Raw genomic sequence first — 22,116 nt, 5'->3', positions numbered from 1 at the left:
CAGAACATTGATCTAAAACATTAACTTTGTCTCTTTCTCACCACAGATGCTGCCTGACCTGCTGAGCATTCCTCACATTTTCTGCTTTTATTTCAGACTTCCATCATTTGTAATATCTTATTTTGGCATTGCTAACACTACATTACTTAATCATATAAAAATGTAGAATAAAGAGCAGATGTCGACAAAGTAACCATATAATTAAGTATTATTACAAAATCATATCCGGTTCAATACTACCCTTAATGGAAAAATCTACCCTTCTTATCAGGCCTGTTCTCTCTAACTCCATTTTTTTAAAAATGGCTCAACATTAATTAGGACTGAATATAGAATATATAGAATAGAATATAGAACAAGTGATGACCACACCTGTTGAATGAATATTTTTAAAATTTCTTTAGAAAATTATTGATTTTATCTTTGGCACATTAAACATCCATGATTTCTAATTGCAGCTTTAAAAGTTTTCAAACTTCAAAGGGCATTAAAATGAACCTGTAATGAGAGCTTTTCAGCCATACACTAGTGTGACTTAACATTCGTACAAAAACTTGTGAGACTTAAGTATTTCAAAACAATGACATAATTTCAGGGAATATCAGAAACTCAAAACATTGTATTCAACTTTTCAACATGAACTTGTACCTAATTATTCAAAGTTACTAATTTACATAATAAAATAAGATTTCTACAAAAAAAGACTACTTTTAAAAGGTACTGTTGTCTGTGGTTTTAAATACTTGGAATCTCTTAGCTGAAGTGTTTCTGAATGACATTAGCCCACACAAGGCAGCATCAAAATGTAGATTTAACTACCTGCCAGCTTGTTATTTGAAGATAATTTGGAACAGGCAAAATAAATTGTCTTGCACTCACAACACTTCATTCCAGCATTCTACTCTACTGTCTGACAACAGATGATTGATCTGTTAAAAAAAAACCCTAGGCTATCTGAAACTACTGAATGCAGGAAGATGGTAGCACAGGGTTCCTTAAGATTGGCATAGCTGGGGGAGGTAGAGGTAATAAGCTCCCACAACCTAAAAAATACTCTTAAAGATGTACATCTCAAATACCCCTTGACAACCAAGTCCACCTCCTGGCCTTCACATGTAGCTTAGCTACTAAATCTGCTGGAACTGTTTCTACTGACAAGAGAAGGGATAAAAGGTGAATTACTGGTGACTTAAAACCAGTCACTTCGGGCAGATCGGCCTCATCGGCTATGGTTGGCAGCTCATCGAGGAGAAGAAAAACTGATTTCTAACCTCCACTGTCTTGCAGCTATACCCATTCACGGGTTAAGGCTTTGGGAGTAAATCTTGAGGGAAAAATCCATAGCTGGAGTCCCTAAGACAGTCCTACATTGAGTTCAACACTGACTGGCAACTCCTATGACACCGCTGGTGCCAAACTGTATAGGTCTCTGCCTTTCTTTTGAATTCATCAGATGCATGGAGAGGAGCCTGCTCCATGGCCAACAGCTTGCTCTCAATATTATACTGCCCTGGAATGCACATCATATAGACAGCTAGGATGCAACATCCATGCTCAATCTTGACTAAAGGAGGGTTTCAAAGTGGCATAGGGTGATGCAATTCATATAGTTTTGAGATGAGGGTGGTGTTATTTAAATTTACACCACAGAGTATTCCATTCAAGTCTTTGTTGGTTCCAAGGTGAAAAACTCATCAGCCTCATTGCCCAGCAATCTCTAGTATTTTTATTCATTATTTATTGATACAGCCTGGAATTGGCCCTTCTAACCCTTCAAGCCATGTCACCCTGCATCCCTAGATTTAACCCTAGCCTAGTCACAGGACAATTTACAATGACCCACTGGTACATCTTTGGACTATGGGAGGAAACCAGATCACCAGGAGGAAACCCAATCAGTTATGGGGAGAATCACACCTTACTGGCAACAATGAGTATCAAATACTGTTAAGTGGTGATCTGATATGTAAAGTGGAGTGCTAACCACTACACTACTGAGCCGCCTCTGATCCAATTTCCTTCCACAGGCACTAACTTGGAGACGCAATAGGCTACAGATGATGGAGTCTGAAGCAACAAACAAAATGCTTGAAGCACATAAAAGGTCAAGCAGAATCTGTGGAAGTATAAACCATCAATGTTTCAGGTTGGCTGCAGCTTTACTCATTATTAAACTTGTACATACAGGCAATGAATTCCATATCCTAATTGCCTTTGAAATTAAACTATTTGAAGTTATTTTCCCCCCCTTACATATTCTACATTTTAGCCACAACTTCTAACTCTCTGCCTGTTAGCCCTTGGTGCACCTAAAAATTTGATACAAGTCTGGACATAATATTGCAAACACATGCTAGAATGAGGAACAGAGGGCCCACAGAAGGAAGTGGGGAGGAGAGGAATTGTCCGCCGAGTACATTGCCATCACTTGGTTACGTTTTTTTGCGATAAATGAGGAACTTGTGTCTTTTAATGAAACTTGCACTTTACCCACGTTGGAGGGTTTGATCACAATGGTGCAGAGAACATAACGCGAGGAAAGGGGCGACCGTTGCGCGTACATGGAGGCGCGCCATCAGTTCCGTGAGCGCGCGGAAGGCTGGGTGCGCGCCATCAGTTCTGTAAGCGCGCGGAAGGCTGGGGGCGCGCCATCAGTTCTGTGAGCGCGCGGAAGGCTGGGGGCGCGCCATCAGTTCTGTGAGCGCGCGGAAGGCTGGGGGCGCGCCATCAGTTCTGTGAGCGCGCGGAAGGCTGGGGGCGCGCCATCAGTTCTGTGAGCGCGCGGAAGGCTGGGGGCGCGCCATCAGTTCTGTGAGCGCGCGGAAGGCTGGGGGCGCGCCATCAGTTCTGTAAGCGCGCCCATGTGATTGGAAGGGGCCGCGCCCCGCTCTCGCCACCGCCGCGCTGGAGCGAGCGAAGCGACCGCGATTGCAGGCGGCCAGCACCCTCCAGCGGCCGAGGCGCCGCCAGCCGCAGCGTCGAGTTGGACTTCGAACACGCAGCTATAAATCGCCCGAGTCGAGTGAGAACAACGCGGGTAGCGGTTCCAGGTCGGTTCGGGGCTCTCGGGCCCCTGCCCTGCCTTGCCTGTCTCGGCGCAGTTGTGGGGAGAAGCGTGGCCCAACCGCACTTGTGCATTATAACACCATATTCCTGCGGCCTAGACACCAGCGAAGCCAGTGCTGGAATGTTTACTTGCTTGGTCATGCAACACAGTGGATGAATCTGTAACCTAAAGGAATCCAGAAGTGATGCTATTCAATTCGCCCAGCTCAGTAAACTCAATAAAATAAATACACTGTAACAATATTTTATTGGAAAAAAAGTAGATTCGATTTACCTCATTATTTCTCGTTTCTAATTGGAAACAGTAACCCTAGTCATATTTCAATTAGGAATGTAATTCCACATTTAAATTTAAAGTATTTTTCAATGGTGAATGCAAGCCTTAAACAAGAAGAGTGTGAAGCTATTAAACTATCTAAATGAAGTCGCACACTCAATGATTCAACAGCAGCTTCCCCTCTGCCATCCAATTTCTAAATGGACTTTAGACCCATGAACACTACCTCACTACTTCATTTTTATTTTTCCACTATTTTATACTGTAACACTTACTATAATTCACAGGATTTTTCTCATGTGTATTACTTTGTACTGTTGCCACAAAGGCAACAAATTTCATGACATATTCTGATTCTGAGATAAAATGCTGCACCAACTCAGCAGTTGTGCAGCATCTATGGAGAAGAAGAAACAGTCAGTGTTATTGGCTGTGACCCTACATCAGGACTCTGTACATCCAAACCTATATACTGTAATGAAGAAACTATCACAAATGCTAAGAGTCTGCATCCAATCTGTTTTTTTATGGTTATTAGTCCAATCTGGACTAAAGTGCTTTTCATTCATCCCTCCCACTCACCTTCCTCAATAAGTGAAAGAGCCCTGTGCCCCAAACTTAACTTTCTTCAGTTGTTTTGGTACATTTATTTCCATACTGCAATGTTCTTGTAGTTATCACCAAGCTCTTCTTTGCTTGTTTTTTCTATGTTACTATGGGTGAAAAATTTACTGTGCACTAAGTTGTGCTCCTGAATGTTCTTGTAAATATGAGTTTTTGTTTCTTAGCCTTTTGAAACCACTTTAAACAAATTTTCATTGGGCCAAATGTAATTGATGGAAATGCACATCATTCACAACCACCAAGATTGAGTTGGGATACATTTTATGAGCAGGTCAGATGTGATGACGTATTCTGAGAAGTTCTGTTACCATGCTTTTTGTGTTCATAAATGAGTTTCTGCAGTTTTTGTTAAACTTAAAATGCCTCATGTTATTTTATTTGCAAAAGCCTACATTCCTATGCTGTACTTTTCTAAGTATAGGGACGTGATAAAGGAGCTTGCAAATGTCCAAAGCCTGTTTGTAAAGTTGACATAGACATAAATGGACTGAGCATTTGAATAGCTATGTGGCAAATGGAATTTAATCTGGAGAATTGAAGTTGAAGGTGGGTGACGAGATTATATGCATGAGGAAGGGTATTGAAAAGCATAGTGGAACTAGAGGGGCTTAACAATTGTGTCTGTGTTTATTAAACATAGCAAAACAAATGGAAAACTGGTTAAGAAAGTGTGCAGAAAGTTTTTCTTTGCTGGCTGAGGAATAGAATACAAGTACAGAAAGTTTAATATTAAACTTGTATAGGATACTTATTTGACCATATCTTAAGTCCTGTGTTTTGTTCTGGGTATTACAGGAAAGAATTACAGTATTACAGCACAAAAAATGTTAGAGGACATTGGCAAAACTGGAAGTTTTTAGTTAAAGTATAGGAAGTGGAGAGGAGAGAGAAATAAAGTGTATTGAGTTAAGAGGGGTCTTCAGCAGTGAGATTTTTAAAAACAGGGGACATTGCTTTAAAATAACTGATAGGAGAAAAAGAGTGGAGATGAGCAAACAGATTTTCACCCAGAGGGCAGTGGTGCATGGAACCTGCTGATGGATGATTTGGTAGAGGCAGAATCTCCCATATTTTCTTTCAGAAGATATGACACCCCCCCCCCCCAGGGCAACAAATAGGTGTTAGTGGATGGTAATAGGTTGTATAGCTCTTTTTGATTGGCACATAGTTTGATTATGACATTAAACACTTTGGAGGATTGAGTCGGATTAGAATCTTGTCAAGCATTGTGATTTTAGAATTGTGTTAATGCCAGAGCCAAGGTGAAAATGATTAATCTACGAAAACATGAGAAATGGTATGAAATGAAATTAACTCTAAGGGCGTTGCCCATCAGTTTGTTTTGAGAGATACTAATTTGACAAACTGGAACAGATGTAACTCCGTCATATTTCAATTAATTCCCAGCTGTTGTGCCTTTGAATTTTTCAGCATGATTTTTAAGTATTGTCCAGATTGTGGCCAGAATTTAGAAGCTACTTTCAAGTTTTGTCCATCATGTGGTTTCAAGATACCCAAAGGAGAAAATGAGGAGGAAGTGCAGCCTGTTACCTTTCATTCCACCTCATCTTCAGGTACCTCCTCAGCCTCATTGTTTTCCCATATGAGGGCAGAAAGGCTGATTATTTTAGATCAGTGGGATAATGAGTTTCACTATGTAGTATCCAGATTACACCAGGGTTCTGTTCCTCACAAGTCTCGTAAGCTAGATACGAACATAAATAGTTGTGTTGGGAGACTGCGTTGACTCGGTGCCTGAGTCTGTTCAGCACTCACAGTTCTACTTGGCTTTACCCAACCACCAGTTGTTGCAGTCTGGTGGGAGGGCTGGAAGAGGGCATTTGGGGATGCCCCATTCCCATTCAACAGTCTGCAGTCTTGCAGCAGCCCCCCAATCCACTCTGCCAGGGTCTTTAAGTCAGGTATTCATAATCCGTGGAAGACCTGTATCTGAGGGACAACTATCCACAAAAATAACATTTTACATGTATTTTTCCCCTCATTTTTTTAAGTTACTAGTTGCCTCCTTTGTCTAATCTGTGAATATTAAATTAAGGAATTTCCTACCATTGCTGTCCATGTTGTTTGCTTTATTTTAACAATAATGATACACTTTCTTCCTTTGATACTCCATCTTCATGGTTCTGTTGAACTTCTCCAGCTTAAGCACTGGCATCTCTAAGCCATCCTAAACTTGCATATTTAACTTTCTTTAACCAAGCTATCAAATAGAAGCATCTCCCAATATCTGCAATCATAAGTAGTAATTTAAGTGGGCTTAATAAGTTCAAGTTTGTTGCTTTCTTCTACTCAATTAAGGAATTTTGTATGGCATCACAGGTGCCACCCCCACTTCCCACCCCACATGCCCACACCCCCATCAAAAATATACAGCCAATCATTCTTTAGAGAAATAATACTCTTAGAAAATTATCTGGATACATGGTTAAGCAGCAGCAAGTGTTGAAATTTTATTTAGCACTTCTACAACCTATTTTGTGTTTGGTGTTTTCCACTCTCAACTAATTGGGTTCTTTGCTGCCAAAATTTTAAGCAGCAGCCTTACAGATCATTTACTTTGAAGCACAATAATCTAGTCTTTAAAAGTTGGTTCTTTCATTGTAGTTTCAGCACAAACTGAGCCGAGTCCAAAAGCACCAAATTCAAAGTGCTCCCCTGTGAAATTAATCTCTCCCAAAAAAGAAATAGCTTCTCCTAAGAGAAAAAGAGAGAGTGACCTGAGCACTCAGAAATCCCCTGTCAAGTCACCACTTGGTAAGTTCTCACTATTGGAAGATCATGTACTTAACCAGATAAAGTGATGCTGTATATACCATGAAGTTTTAATATCTCTAATTCAGCTTAAAACTCTTTGCTTCAAGTTATTTTGAAAAATTTTGTTTCCTAAATACTGCTTCCAAAATTTCTACCAGGAATTTTGCTGTTGCAATCCAGACCAAAAAGATAATTTTTTAAAAAATATGACTGTTGCTGGTTCGAATGATTCTGGGATGAATGCATTCCCTGGAAAAATTTTGTTCTTTTCTTAAACATAATCATAGGACTGTTGTAAATTAATCAGCATAGAAATTGTTTGTGTGGAATATTTTTCAAATGGATCTGAAAGCCAAACCAAGTTGTGTCAATTATGTAGAGTTGGTTTCTCAAGCTGTGATGTAGAATATGAACTTAGGATGCTTTCTTTCAACATGTTAAGATTTACTGGATCTACAGTTGAGATTTACCGGCAGTTTCCATGAGATGCCATTTTGTACAAGATGAGATTAATGAGTTTATGCACATCAGTAAAAATGAATGTCTTATTTGAAATGAATTTAGAGTTATACAGTGTGGAAACAATGTATTTTCTCTTCCCTTCAGCTGCAAAAAGTCCAAAAGGAAAGCGGCAAAAGAATAATCCTTTGGAACTGAATATAGAAAATGAAATTCTGACTGATCAGAACAATAAAAAATGGAAACTTATCAGGCTTCTTTCTCAGCATGAAACTGAATCTGGGTTGCTCTTGTACAATGTCCTGTGTATGTTACTTAAAATGGGTTTTTTGGTTCGTTAAGAGTAGGAATGTTTCTCTGATAAGTATTTCTCTTGCAGTTGTTTTGCTTTATACTTGTTGATATGGTAATTGTATTCATTTGTTCACCAATGGGGAATGTTATTTTGTCTTGTGAGGCTGGGAACTTGTGGGAGGGGTTTTCGCGGGCTTTTTGGGGAGAGAGCGGGAGGAAGGCGTCGAGGAAGATGGACGTGCGCTGACTGCTCGGAAGACCACCGGGCGTGGTCCTCGGTGCGAAGATGTGGAGGTCGGAGGCAAGCGACGGGTAAAATGTTTCGATGTTTGAGCTCCAACGATGTGCACTAAACTGACTGAACTTTGATAAGTTGGCACCTTTTTGTTTGTTTACCTTGCATATAGTATTGTCTAATACTCTTAATTTTAGTAAACTCGTTAAAGTGTATTTCATAACGGTATTCATTGTGGGTTTGATACTGTGGGTGGGCGTGAGGCATAAACTCGATTCTCACAGCACCTGCGTGTATGGGAGGTGGGATTGGTGTGTGGCTGGATCTCCTTTTCCCCTAGACATATACCAGCCTGTTGGGTAAGTGTTACACTCTATACAGGTATTTTACCACATTCTGCTAGACTAATTGGTGCTACTTTTACTTAAAGGTAATCCAATATCAACAGCATTCCACCAAGACCTGGATGAAGATCACTCTCGTGAAGCCGTTGCCCTCGTTCTGGCATCACACTGTCAGCCGGACAGTTCTTGATGCCCGGGCCTCGGGCTAATGCACTGCTATCTTCAGCCATCCTGTTCACTGCTGTCATCATCGTCGCTGGAAAGGGGTGTTAGATTGGGAGCCTGATGGCCAGTTTAGTGTGTGGCTGCATCAGGTTGTGTGTAGATGCCAGGTATGTGGGCACCAAGTACCACTATGTGCCCAGGTTCTACCTGTTGCCCTGGCTATGCTGGATGGGTCTGGCCCCTTTCCCGTGCAACACCCCTGTCAGCTGGTTGTTGCCACCATACCAATCCTTCATAGAGAAGTTCTTTCAGGTCAACGCCTTTGACCACAGAGCCATCAGGCAGTGGTCAGCACATAGGGTCCTGCAGGCACTGCAGGTGAAGGACGTGATGGACACAGTGGGGTGGTTCCCTGAGCAGACCGTTCAGTTCATCTGGCAAAATGCCTCATTGCCAGACCTCACCAACAGGCACCAAGATCTCGCCTGGCTGGCAGTAAGAGGGGCCCTCCCAGTCCGATCCCTCCTGTACGCCCGGAATGTCGTCTCCTCACCCCTCTGCCCACGGGAGGGCTGCAATGAGGAGGACTCGGTGACCCACCTCTTTGCACACTGTAGGTTCGCGGAGAAGGTGTGGAGGAGGATGGAAGGGGCAGTGTCGAAGTTCATCCCCAGCAGCTGCGTGACAGGACTCCCTGATCTATGGGCTGTTCCCGGGGACGCACACCGAGACCAACATCCGGTGCTGCTGGCAGATCATCAGTTCGGTGAAAGACGCTCTTTGGTCGGCCCGAAACTTGATGGTCTACCAGCACATGGTGATGTCCGTGGGGGAATGCTGCCGACTGGCACATTCTCAGCTGCAGGAGTACATGCTGAGGGACATACTCAAACTGGGGCAGCCACCGCAAGGGCCCAGTGGGGAAGGACCACAGTCTAGGGTTCTTCTCCCGCGGGAGTTGAGGGGTAGGGAGACGGTGTATACCCCTAAACAAGTGTATGTAAATATGGAATATCAGAATGCCATGTGGGTGGCGAAAAGTGTGAAAATGTAAGATAGTAATGGAAACAATTGTAAAGAATTGAAAGTCATTGAATGGTTTATTGTATATAATTTTACTTTTGGACAGTCTATTTTGATTAAAAAAATGTTTCCAGGATGCAAAGGATGGTCAAATTTTTAATGAACAGATTTTTCTCCAGCGTGCTGCAAAGCCAGTTAAAGGTAAACAGCATAAACTGAGATGTCTTTAAGACAAAAAAACCATTTGATCTAGACTATAACTTGCAGCTTAATTACATGAATGTTTTAGTAAGAATAGATTAGTGAAAACCTTTTTGCTGCCACCCATTCTATAAGCCATGTGTAGCTATCTTTGTGCACTCTACCTCTTGTATTAATCTTTAAAATGATCCCAGATTTCCCTTTTGCTTGATGGTAAATGAGCAAATGAGAAAAGAGTTTTCAGCCCTGCCCTCCTAAAGACTTGCTGCCTTTAGTGGATCAAGGACTGACATGACATTGTCAAGGACTGACATGAGTAGTATTGAAGCTACAGTCAATTACCTCTACTGTTCACCTAGCCCTGGGCCAGACCAGTGGGATTTGCCTCTGTTTCTCCCCAGCTCCTATTACCTTCTTTTTCTCTTGACCCTGTTTCTGCTAAACTATATGCTGGATTTCTCCTCTATTCTTTCATCATAGTTCATTGTACTTGATCTTCATGAATTGTTTCCTTCAAACTTAATGTCATTTTTTTGTGGCAGAAATAAAGCCTTAATCCTACCATCCTGGAATCGTGTCTTTTGTTACCTCTAAGGTTATTTGTTCCAACACACTCCTGATTGGCCTTCATGTGCTACACTTTGTAATTAGAGTTATCAAGATCCCATTCATCTTTCACCTTGCTGGCCTGTATTGGCCTCTAGTTTACAGCATTTTTGTTTGAAGTTTTTACCCTTGTTTGCAAATCAATTCATAGCCTATCCCTACCTTTAAATTTTCTCTATTCCTGCTACCTTTTGGCTATTTCAATTTCCAGTTTGGCTGATTGACTGTCCACAAATGTAATGACTTCATCTTTGGTGGCCATGTTCTCAGTCCACGTAAAACAACTTGGGAAATGTTGCAGTTGTTATTTGCTTATGAAAACCAGTCTGTAGATTTGTCAGCATTACAATCAAACCCAAGCCTCTAATTGGTCTTGCTATGATATGTAGTATAATTTTTCTGTGAGGCAAAGATAGATTTTTAAAGCACTGACAATTATTGAATTTTCTAGGTATTGATTGCAGAATCTTTGAAATTTTGTACTGGTTACACTTAGTCTCAAAATAATCAAAAATTGACAGATATTGAGTAGGGGTCCCTGCTTATTGTTCATTTTTCAGCTACCAGTCTCAGCTTGTAACAATTTAATACAGCCAAAACAAATCAGTAAATATTTAATGCTGGATTACACACAAAATGCTGGTAGAACACAGCAGGCTAGGCAGCATCTATAGAGAGAAGCGATGTCAACATTTTGGGCTGAGACCCTTCGTCAGGACTAACCGAAAGGAAAGATAGTAAGAGATTTGAAAGTGGGGGGGAGGGGGAAATGCGAAATGATAGGAGAAGACCGGAGGGGGTGGGATGAAGCTAAGAGCTGGAAAGGTGATTGGCAAAAGTGATACAGAGCTGGAGAAGGGAAAGGATCATGGGACAGGAGGCCTCAGGAGAAAGAAAGGAGGGGCAGATGGAGAACAGGCAAACAACTAAATATGTCAGGGATGGAGTAAGAAGGGGAGGAGGGGCATTAACGGAAGTTAGAGAAGTCAATGTTCATGCCATCAGGTTGGAGGCTACCCAGCCGGTACATGAGGTGTTGTTCTCCAACCTGAGTTTGGATTCATTTTGACAATAGAGGAGGCCATGGATAGACATATCAGAATGGGAATGGGACGTGGAATTAAAATGTGTGGCCACTGGGAGATTCTGCTTTTTCTGGCGGACCAAGCGTAGGTATTCCACGAAACGGTCTCCCAGTCTGTATCGGGTCTTGCTAATATATAAAAGGCCACACCGGGAGCACCAGACGCAGTATACCACACCAGCCGACTCACAGGTGAAGTGTCGCCTCACCTGGAAGGACTGTCTGGGGCCCTAAATGGTGGTGAGGGAGGAAGTGTAAGGGCAGGTGTAGCACTTGTTCCATTTACAAGGATAAGTGTCAGGAGGGAGATCAGTGGGAAGGGATGGGGGGGGGGGCTGAGTGGACAAGGGAGTTGCATAGGGAGCGATCCCTGCGAAAAGCAGAAAGGGGGGGAGGGAAAAATGTGTTTGGTAGTGGGATCCCGTTGGAGGTGGCCGAAGTTACGGAGAATTATATGTTGGACCTGGAGGCTGGTGGGGTGGTAGGGGAACCCTATCCCGAGTGGGGTGGCGGGTGGATGGGGTGAGGGCAGATGTGCAGGAAATGGGAGAGATGCGTTTGAGAGCAGAGTTGATGTTGGAGGAAGGGAAGCCCCTTTGCTTAAAAAAGGAAGACATCTCCTTCATCCTGGAAAGAAAAGCCTCATCCTGAGAGCAGATGCGGCGGAGACGGAGGAATTGTGAGAAGGGGATAGCCTTTTTGCAAGAGACAGGTTGGGAAGAGAAATAGTCCAGGTAGCTGTGAGAGTCTGTAGGTTTATAGTAGATAGGCTGTCTCCTGAGATGGAGAAGGAAAGATCAAGAAAGGGGAGGGAGGTGTCGGAAATAGACCAGGTAAATTTGAGGGCAGGGTGGAATTTGGAGGCAAAGTTAATGAAGTTGACGAGCTCAGCATGCATGCACGAGGCAGCGCCAATGCAGTCGTCGATGTAGCGAAGGAAAAGAGGGGGATGGATCACTGGTATAGCCTTGGAACATGGACTGTTCCACAAAGCCAACAAAAAGGCAGGCATAACTGGGACCCATACAGGTGCCCATGGCTACACCCTTGGTTTGGAGGAAGTGGGAGGTGCTAAAGGAGAAATTATTGAGAGTAAGAACTAATTCTGCTAGACTGAGGAGAGTGGTGGTAGAGGGGATTTGGTTAGGTCTGAAATCCAAAAAAAAACGAAGAGCTTCGATACCATCTCGGTGGGGGATGGAGGTATATAGGGACTGGACGTCCATGGTGAAAATAAGACGGAGGGGGCCAGGGAACTTAAAATCATTGAAAAAATTCAAAGCATGAGAAGTGTCATGAACATAGGTGGGAAGAGATTGAACAAGGGGGAATAAGACAGTGTCAAGGTATGCAGAAATGAGTTCAGTGGGGCAGGAGCAAGCTGAGACAATAGGTCTACCTGGACAGGCAGGTTTGTGGATCTTGGGTAGGAGGTAGAAACGGGAAGTGCGGGGTGTGGGAACTATGAGGTTTGTGACAGTGGATGGGAGATCCCCAGAGCTAATAAGGTTGGTGATGGTATTGGAGACAATGGCCTGGTGCTCCTTAGTGGGATCATGATCAAGGGGTAAATAAGAGGTGTTATCAGAGAGTTGTCGCTGTGCCTCGGCCAGGTAGAGGTCAGTACGCCAGACAACAACAGCTCCCCCCTTATCAGCAGGTTTTATAGTGAGGTTAGGATTGGTGTGGAGGGAGACGGAGAGCAGAGCATTTGGAAGGAGTGAGGTTGGAATTGGAACAGGGTGTGGTGAAATCAAGATGGTTGATGTCCCATCGGCAATTAGCAATAAAGAGATCCAGAGCAGGCAGAAGACCAGAGTGGGGTGTACATGAAGAGGAGGAGGGTTGAAGACGGGAGAAGGGGTCATCGGTGGGGGGGTAGAAGAGTCCTTGTCCAAGAAGTAAGCTCGGAGACAGAGCCCGCGGAAGAAGAGAGTCGGCTGGTGTGGTATACTGCGTCCGGTGCTCCCAGTGTGGCCTTTTATATATTGGCGAGACCCGACGCAGACCGGGAGACCGTTTCGTGGAACACCTACGCTCGGTCCACCAGAAAAAGCAGGATCTCCCAGTGGCACACATTTTAATTCCATGTCCCATTCCCATTCTGATATGTCTATCCGTGGCCTCCTCTATTGTCAAAATGAATCCAAACTCAGGTTGGAGGAACAACACCTTATGTACCGGCTGGGTAGCCTCCAACCTGATGGCATGCACATTGACTTCTCTAACTTCCGTTAATGCCCCTTCTCCCCTTCTTATCCCATCCCTGACATATTTAGTTGTTTGCCTGTTCTCCATCTCCCCCCCCTTTCTTTCTCCTGAGGCCTCCTGTCCCATGATCCTTTCCCTTCTCCAGCTTGGTATCGCTTTCGCCAATCACCTTTCCAGCTCTTAGCTTCATCCCGTCCCCTCCAGTCTTCTCCTCTCATTTTGCATTTCCCCCTCCCCCCTCTACTTTCAAATCTCTTACTATCTTTCCTTTCGGTTAGTCCTGACGAAGGGTCTCGGCCCGAAACGTCGACATCGCTTCTCCCTATAGATGCTGCCTAGCCTGCTGTGTTCTACCAGCATTTTGTGTGTTGTTGTTTGAATTTCCAGCATCTACAGATTTCCTCGAGTAATGCTGGATTATCTTGATTTTAGCTAAAGCAATGATTGAATGTGCCACACTTAGTTTCTTGTTCCTGGGCCAAGAATGGGAACAAATTCGAAGAAGGTTTCATGCATAATTAATCCAGAGATTCTGAAAGGCAGGGGTATTTTTCTCTTCCCTAGTGTTAAAATCTAACTGTGGCATGGCTGACATGCTAAGGGTTAAAGGTGCTTCCCCCGGATGTATATATCTGTTAATAAGAATATTTGTTTTGCTTAATCACGGAATCGAAATAAGCAAATAAGATTTTGAATGCATATAGTGATTGCAAATGTTCACTGCTTCACCCTTCACGTTACCTACTCTCAACAGGCACTGTTTTCACCAAGTTCTTGTAAAGTGTCACCAAACTTCCTCCAGAAAAGCAAGATTTACTTCTGAGTTAAGTAGGAGGAGGAGTAAGGTACTCAACTTTATGATATTTCCACATACTCACACCATTATAATAGAACTATAGATAGTTCCTGATGGTACATTCAATCATTGCTTTAGCTAAAATCAAGATATTCCAAACACAGTGCATTTCAGTTGACTGTGACACATCGGGACCAATGAATTTTGGCACATTGAAGTGGTTGTTCCAATTAACCAAAGTTTCATGGAAATTGTTATAAAAGGTAAAACTACCATTTACATGAGTAACAAATTCTGGATTTAAATGAAATACAGAACAAATTAGAACACTATCAACACCACTACAGTACTATTAAACAATTAGTTCCTAAAAGTTATTGGTAGAGGAATTCATCCAGTGTGCTCAATGAAGAAAATTAATGCAGACACCTCGTGCAGATAATAGACTGCCTTCATACAATGTTATGGACGATTGCATACTCCAAGTCTTTATTTTCACTGTAACATTCAAGATAGTTGTCGATATCTTCAAATTCCTCATTGTTCCTAACTTGTTGAAGTAGGAAAATCGTTTCATTTTCACTTTCACCCATTTCTGGCACACTCAAACCAGAATCCTTGAAACCACAGTGAACAAAACAGTTCAGAATTGTCTTATTGCTTATTTCTCTCTTATCATAAATGAAAGTCACTTTTTTAAAAACACATGCTCCCACAGCTGATGATATTTTAAAACTGTTTGCTCTAAGTATGGTGTCGTGTCTAACATCCATTAAAAGTGCAATCATCTGACACTAGTTAGAAACTGTTCAGCAATGGTCTCTTGCCCCAATTAAGCAGCATAGTGTCCTAAGGAAACAAAGAGATTCCCAGCTATTTTCTCTTTAATTTTTGCTCATAGAGTTGCCCTTCTCTGATGTTATAAACAAGAACAGCCAAAATGCACGTGTCTTATTTGCTACAGTTGATAGGCTCACATGTCCTTCTATGTCAGTAGCATCTGAACTACTATCTACTAAATCATGTAATAATCTTGCATTCTTTTTACTGATAAAATTCATTAAGCTGTCAGTGTCTCTGCATCAGGTCAGAAGTCAGTGTCATCATTTCACTCAAAACTAATTTGGTTAAGATGACACAATTCAAGTCTATTGACTAAGTTATGAATGTACCAGAGCTCTGAGGGGCCGAAGGGTGCGGGGTAGCCCCCTCCTCTGTGAGAATCGCAAGATCACTATTGATTTGGGTCAGGAGACCCAGGAAATGAGAGAGAGACGTGCAGAATGTCTTGTTCCCCCGGCAATATAAAGCTACGGGAAACGGCCATTGTCTCTTGGAGACGGACTTGTGTATTACAATACTGTGCTACGTGGAAGCCCTCAGGCAAAGTGGGCTGGTTGAGGGAGGGATTGCATCACCCCAACTTGATTGACATCTGAGACCCTGTGAGTCAGGATAAAAGAGGGTCTGTGGGAACAGCCCCTCAGACGCACCAGAAGAAACGCTAGCGATCCCGTAATAGCGGAAGCCGGTGGGAGGAGGCCACGTGCGTTCGGTTCCATTTGCCCCGGAACCGGTGGCTTTTACCACGGGAGACTGGTTTTTAGCGAACAACTGGGAAACCCTCCCAACAATTCTTGAAGGATTGACATCATAAAAGGACTGGGCAAGTTTTAACCCGTCTTTCTCTAAAACCAAAACGCTGCAGCTTGAACGAACTAACAGTGACTTTTATATTTCCATCAGACAATACATTATCCCCTAGACAACAATAGAGCTATTTATTATTGATTATTATTATACCCGCGCTTTTAGATTTAGTATTGATGATGTATATTATCTGTATGTTTGCATTGATCTTATTTTTGTGTATCTTTATCAATAAATACTGTTAAAAATAGTACCATCAGACTTCAACGGACCTCTCTATCTTTGCTGGTAAGTGACCCAGTTACGGGGTTCGTAACAACTATAAAACTTTAGAAGAAATTGTGCTACACCTGAAATCTTTCTCCTGTTCCTTTGATATTTTACCTACAATCTTTTTAAAAATGGTTTTAGTTTAATGGCGCCAAACATTCTGCAAATGGATAACACTTCTCTTCTATCAAGCTGCTTCCCAAAAGCCCTGAAAACTGCAGATATTAAGCCTGTTTAAAAAAAACACCTAGATGTCTCAGTAATTAATAACTACAGGCCTATATCAAACTTACCATGTTTAAGTAAAATAATTGATAAGGTTGTTTATCAGCAACTTACAGCTTTCTGGCACTAAGCAACTGTATGGATGTTTTCTGGTCTGGATTTAAACAAAACCATAATGCTGAGACTGTTCTGGTCAAGGTTTTAAATGACTTTTAAAATCCACTTAAATCATGGTAAGCAACAAAATATCTTGCCTGAAGTATGCGGATGACACTCAGATTTATATAATGGTGTCATCAAGTGACTTTGGTCCCATACAATCACTAAAAAAAATGTATTGAACATATCACTGATTGGATGAGCCAAAATTTCCTCCAGTTAAACAAAGACAAAATTGAAATAATTGTGTTTGGTGCCGAAAAAGAATGACTTAAAAGTCAATGCTCACTTAGAATCCCTGTCGTTACAGACCACAAACCAAGTCAGAAACCTTGGTGTTGTGACAGACTCCGACAGTTGCAAAGTCAGCCTACTATCATCTTAAAACTATAGTGAGAGTTTTATGTCTCAGCGAGATCTAGAAAAACGTCCATTCATTTATTTTTAGGAGGCTTGACTACTGTAATGGCATTTTCACAGGCCTCTGTAAAATAAGTAAATAAATAGATAAATCATCCTTCGGGCAGTTGCAGCTGCTAAGGTCCTCACTAAGACCAAGAAAGTAAAACACATCACTCCAGTTCTCAGATCACGACATTGGCTTCCTGTCCATCAGAGGAGTGACTTTAAACTATTACTACTGGTTCAGAAAGCACTCAATGGTCTAGGGTCAAAATATATCTCTGATCTCTTGCTGCACTATGAACCTTCCTGAGCTCTCAGGTCATCTGGGGTGTGTCTTACTGTCCCCAGGGTCAAAACTAAATATGTTAAAGCCCCTTTTAGCTATTATGCTCCACGTATCTGGAATAACTTTCCAGAGAGTCTGAGGTTTGCTCCAGTTTTAAGCTTTTCTAAATCAAGGCTTAAAATGTTTCTTTTCTTTTAATTAGAATCTCCGAGACTGTAACTTCTATTTATCACGTCTAATTTTTCTGTCATTTTATTCACTTTTATATATTGTCTGAAATTTGATGTTTGATTTTTATATCTTGTTCTATGTAAAGCTCTTTGAACTGCCGGTGTTTGTAAAGTACTATACAATAAACTTTCTTGCTTGTCCCTGATTAACCAATGGCCCAATCCACTGTATTTCATAACCAAAGTTTTATGTGATTGCAATGTGATTATTTTGGTTGATTGATGGGATAAAGAACTTGCATGTTAGGCAAAATAGATCCTGAAAGGATGATTTCTGCTCATGTGGGAATATAGAACTTGGAGGTATAGGTTTGAATTGAGGGCTGTCTACGTTAGATGTAAATGAGTTGTTTTTGTTAGGGTTATAAGTCTTTGGTATTAATGTTCTCTGTCACAGGGAACTAAATTGAGCCTACAAGGCCATGTGGAATTGGTCATGGTTTTATTGATAAGTGGATTAGGCATGAAAGGACATGTGGCTTACTTTGATCCTATTTATTTGGTTCTTTTGTTGTTATGTTTTTGTTTCTCCTTTATGCATATGTAGTAATTTATTAACATATTAAGTATCATTTTCAATTAACCCCACTAATCTAAAGAAAAACCCTTCAGCTGCATTAAGAATTTATATAAATACATTTTTCCTTTTTATTCTGACTTTAATATTCTTCTTTTTTGACTTCACTCATCTTAATCGGTTCCCAAATCTGGTTTGCAATATTTTATTCTATCATTTTCAAATCTGCTACAATTCTTTGCTTCAAGTAAAATTTATTAAGCTCTGAGAGGTGTCTCAATCATAAATGTGTAGAAATTTTTTGAGTTTGAAGAGGAGTTAATTAGTTCTGAAACATGTTTCTGAAGAAATGTTGATATGAGAAGAGAGAAACAATGCATGAGTTATTTAATAAGTTTTTGTTAATTTAAAGATGAATTGAAGAAATACCTCCAGCATGTGGTGTCACTGAAATATGAGGAAAAACCAGATTATGAAGAAATACGTAAACAACTGAAAGATGGTTTTCGAAGGCTGAAAGCCTCACCAGATGATCCCTTGGATCTTACAATAACCACTGTAAGTAACTGTTTACATACATTTTAGGATGAGGACTTAGTGTCTTCTTGATGGTCCTCTGAATCAAATGTCTGAGGTACTTTGTACAGTAGCTAATAAAGAGGCTCTCAGTCTCGGCCAAATGGCTTCCCTGGGGACCATGCCAGATATCATAGGGGTGACAAATAAAAAAAACAGGAAACCGCAGGCCACAGGAGTTTCTGGATGGGCCAAGATAAGTTTATTGTTTTAAAGAAATATTACTAAATTATATAATGAAAAACAGAAATGGTATATGTAATTTTATTAGAACCCTGAATGAAATTAATGTAAAAATATACTAGGTGATGCAAATGAGGCTGCAAAGCAGCTTAGAGTGGGTGTTCTTGTGTGTGTGGGGTAAGTGAGGCATATCAATTCTTATCTCTGCTCCTGCTTGACTTCGCACAAATCACCATCCCCACCCTGCAGGGCCTCACTCCACATCCACCCCCAAATCACAAACTGCAGATTTGGCGGGGCTGTCTGCAGCAAGGCCAGTCAGCGATGCAGGAGGCTAGTTCTGTACCGGTCCACGTGTGTTATAATCCTTATAAAATGTGACATGAAGGCTGAGTGACTGCAGTGGGTCATCTACCAGAAAGGGTTAATCTGCAGAGAGGAGAGGACTCCTGTAGTTTCTGTTGTAATTTCAACTAGTTGCACAACTGCAAGTTAAGAAGTTTGCCCTGCAAATCGATGAAAGCACATTATGTGATAATAAGGCTCTTCTGATGACATACTGTGTGCTAGGTTTTTGAATGATGGTCAGGTCAGTAAGGAAATGCTTTCTGCCCAAAAATTTAAGACTGATACCAAAGAGGAAACTATTTTTGAAGAAGTCAAGAGCTATTTCTTAGAAAGCAATGATTCGCTGCAAAATATAATGGCGTGCAATTGATGGTGCTGCTTCGATGGTAAGAAGACACCGAGGATTCATCGCTTATTTAAAAAATATTGTGCCTGAGGTTTTTTTTGCAAACGCTGTGTCATCCATCCACCGTCATCATTTGGTTGCAAAAAAATTAGGTGTTTGAATGACACCTTTGCTGTGGTAATAATGGCTGTGAACGTCATCAAAGCAAATACACTTCAAGATTATCTTTTTTGACAACTTTGTGAGGAAAATGCAGGGGAATTTGAATGGCTACTTATGCATATTGTGTTGCCTTTATGGCAGTTATTTAGTTTATAATATTTTCGCTGAGTAATTCATTTGTTAGTATTTTCTAGTTAGAATTAGAATTGTTTAAAGTATATTCATTGCCTGTAAAATATATCGGCATGCGATGACGTCACATCCGGTTTCACCGCGTCTTGTGGGAAAATACCGGTTTGGGATCAACACAAGGGTGGGGGTTCGCACGAGGCAGACCCGAGCAAGAAGTTGTTTGCAAGCATTAGAAATCACAGTGAGAGCAACGCTTTTTCACCATATGTTAATGTGAAGAGTGAACAGTAAATGGTTAATCTTACTGCGACCTTGTTCTCATTGACTACGGTTTATCTCGGCGTTTAATTCGGCGTTTCCATTACACCCGAGAGAGAACGCTACAGTGAAAAAGCGGCATTATCAGGTGTTTCAAGTGCTGCAATGTCATCTCGATCCAGCATCAAGTCGATGCCACCCAGCGACAAGGGCAGTAGGGCATCATCAAGTAAGGCTGCCCAGGCAAGAGCTAAAGCAGATGCCGCCCATGTGCGGGTGGACTACGCCAAGCGAGTAGCAAAATTGAAAATGGAAGCGGCTACCAAAGAAGCCAAAATCCAGAAGGAAAGGGCTGCCAGAGAAGCCGAAATCCAGTTGGAAATGGCAAGGATATCGGCAGAGTTGGAAGTGCTGAAGCTAGAAGGAGAAGAAGAAGCTGCCAAGGTGGAAGCAGAGTACATAGAAGAAGCTGAAGGATTGCATAATCTGACCGACGTAAGATCTACTTCAGAAAGGACCAGATTGGAACGCACAAGCGACTATGTCCGATCTCAAATAGACAGGAAGGCTCGTCCTTCCTCTCCATACGTATTCGATAACATCCCATGTCATGAGGAACCTCAGGGAGGCCCGATTGCATCACATCCATACGAGGAAGACAATTTACCCTCGCAACTCCGCGATGAAGTCAAGAATGAAAGAGCTGACGACAAATACTTCTCGACACCAAACTTACAAGATTTGGGGAGAAGAGATGCAGAGGTCGAATTCAGGACAGCAAATTCCATAAGAAATGTTCGCCCTCAGTCATATACGCGCCAACGTATTTCCCCAGCCCGCAAGCCACTTACAGTTGATCCCATGACGCAGTATTTAGCACGACGGGATCTCATCACTTCGGGACTGTACCAGTTTGACAATAAACCTGAAAATTAGCGTGCATGGTACACCACATTCACCGCTATCGACGGAGCCCAGCTCAGAGCAACCCAAGAGTTGGATCTTATGGCGAAATGGCTGGGAAAAGAATCATGCGAACAGGTGAGACGCATACGTTCAGTGTACATCAACAAGCCCGAGCTAGCCTTAAGCAAAGCATGGGAGAGACTTTGGGAGGGCTATGGGGCCCCTGAAATTATCGAAGCGGCGCTATATCGACATCTGGAAAACTTTCCTAAGGTGTCAGCCAAAGATCACATTAAGTTAAGAGAACTCGGAGATTTACTCATGGAGATCCAAGGCGCCAAAGAAGTTGGCTACTCAGCTGGTCTAGTATACCTAGATACTCCATCCGGGATTAGACAAATCGTGGACAAACTTCCATTTGGGCTGCAGGACAGGTGGCTGTCTGTTGCCTCGGAGTACAAGGAAGACCACGATGGTCGATTTCCTCCCTTTAAGCACCTCACTAGGTTTGTGTGCAAGGAGGCGAAGAAGCTAAACGACCCTAGCCTCACGGGTCCAGGAAGCAGTACAATTTACACCAAGCCAGGTAGATCCTCTTCGAATACTTTCAACATTGATAAACCCGTCTCAGTGCTCAAGACTGAAGCCTTTACAACTAACAACGACCCTGGCAAGTATTGTCCATTGCATAACAAACCTCACCCCCTCAAAAGATGCAGAACGTTTAGGGAAAAACCCCTTGAAGAGAGGATGGCCCTTCTCAAGGAGAAAAGAATATGTTTTAAATGCTGTTCCTCAACCTCTCACCTCGCCAGAGAGTGTACGATCGCCGTGAAGTGTCAGGAATGTGATAGCACTAATCACGTTGGGGCCATGCATCCCGGCCTGTCACCGCAAACAGACAACACTCCTTCACCCCCACAACAGGACGGCGGGGAGGGAGAGGCTCACTCCAGGACAACAGTTGTCAGCTCGAGCTGTACAGAAGTTTGTGGTCAAGCTCAGTCAAGCCATTCTTGTTCAAAGATCTGCCTCACTAAGGTGTACCCTAAAGGAGCCAAAGACAAGGCCATCAAAGCCTAAGTAATTCTGGATGATCAGAGCAATCACTCACTAGTCAGTCCAGAGTTCTTTAAATTGTTCAACATTGAGAGTGAGCAGCTCCCATACTACCTTAGAACTTGCTCAGGCAACGTGGGAACTTATGGAAGGAAGGCAGAAGGCTTCCAGCTCGAGTCCCTGGATGGTAAAGTCGTCATCTGTCTCCCTCCGCTCTTAGAGTGCAATGAAATCATGAATAACC

General features: G+C 42.2%; 1 protein-coding gene across 2 annotated transcripts; it reads left to right on the top strand.

The window, feature by feature from the left end:
• Positions 1-2,839: 2,839 nt before the first annotated feature.
• LOC132406796 (inactive serine/threonine-protein kinase VRK3-like) lies at positions 2,840-9,398 on the top strand. Of its 2 annotated transcripts, none has more exons than XM_059992784.1 (5): positions 2,840-3,050; positions 5,399-5,541; positions 6,593-6,742; positions 7,349-7,507; positions 8,161-9,398. In XM_059992784.1, the coding sequence occupies exons 2-5, from the start codon at positions 5,400-5,402 to the stop codon at positions 8,262-8,264; spliced, it is 555 nt and encodes a 184-aa protein (XP_059848767.1). In that variant the 5' UTR covers positions 2,840-3,050; position 5,399; the 3' UTR covers positions 8,265-9,398. The 2 variants fall into 2 exon arrangements, with proteins under 2 accessions (XP_059848767.1, XP_059848768.1); XM_059992785.1 differs by having other exon boundaries at positions 2,841-3,050; positions 6,599-6,742.
• The last annotated feature ends 12,718 nt before the right edge of the window (positions 9,399-22,116 follow it).

The sequence above is a fragment of the Hypanus sabinus genome, chromosome 17 (assembly GCF_030144855.1).
Source record: "Hypanus sabinus isolate sHypSab1 chromosome 17, sHypSab1.hap1, whole genome shotgun sequence".
NCBI lineage: Eukaryota > Metazoa > Chordata > Chondrichthyes > Myliobatiformes > Dasyatidae > Hypanus > Hypanus sabinus.
The sequence above is the reverse complement of the archived record's forward strand: the minus strand, read 5'-3'. Positions and strand labels throughout refer to the sequence as shown.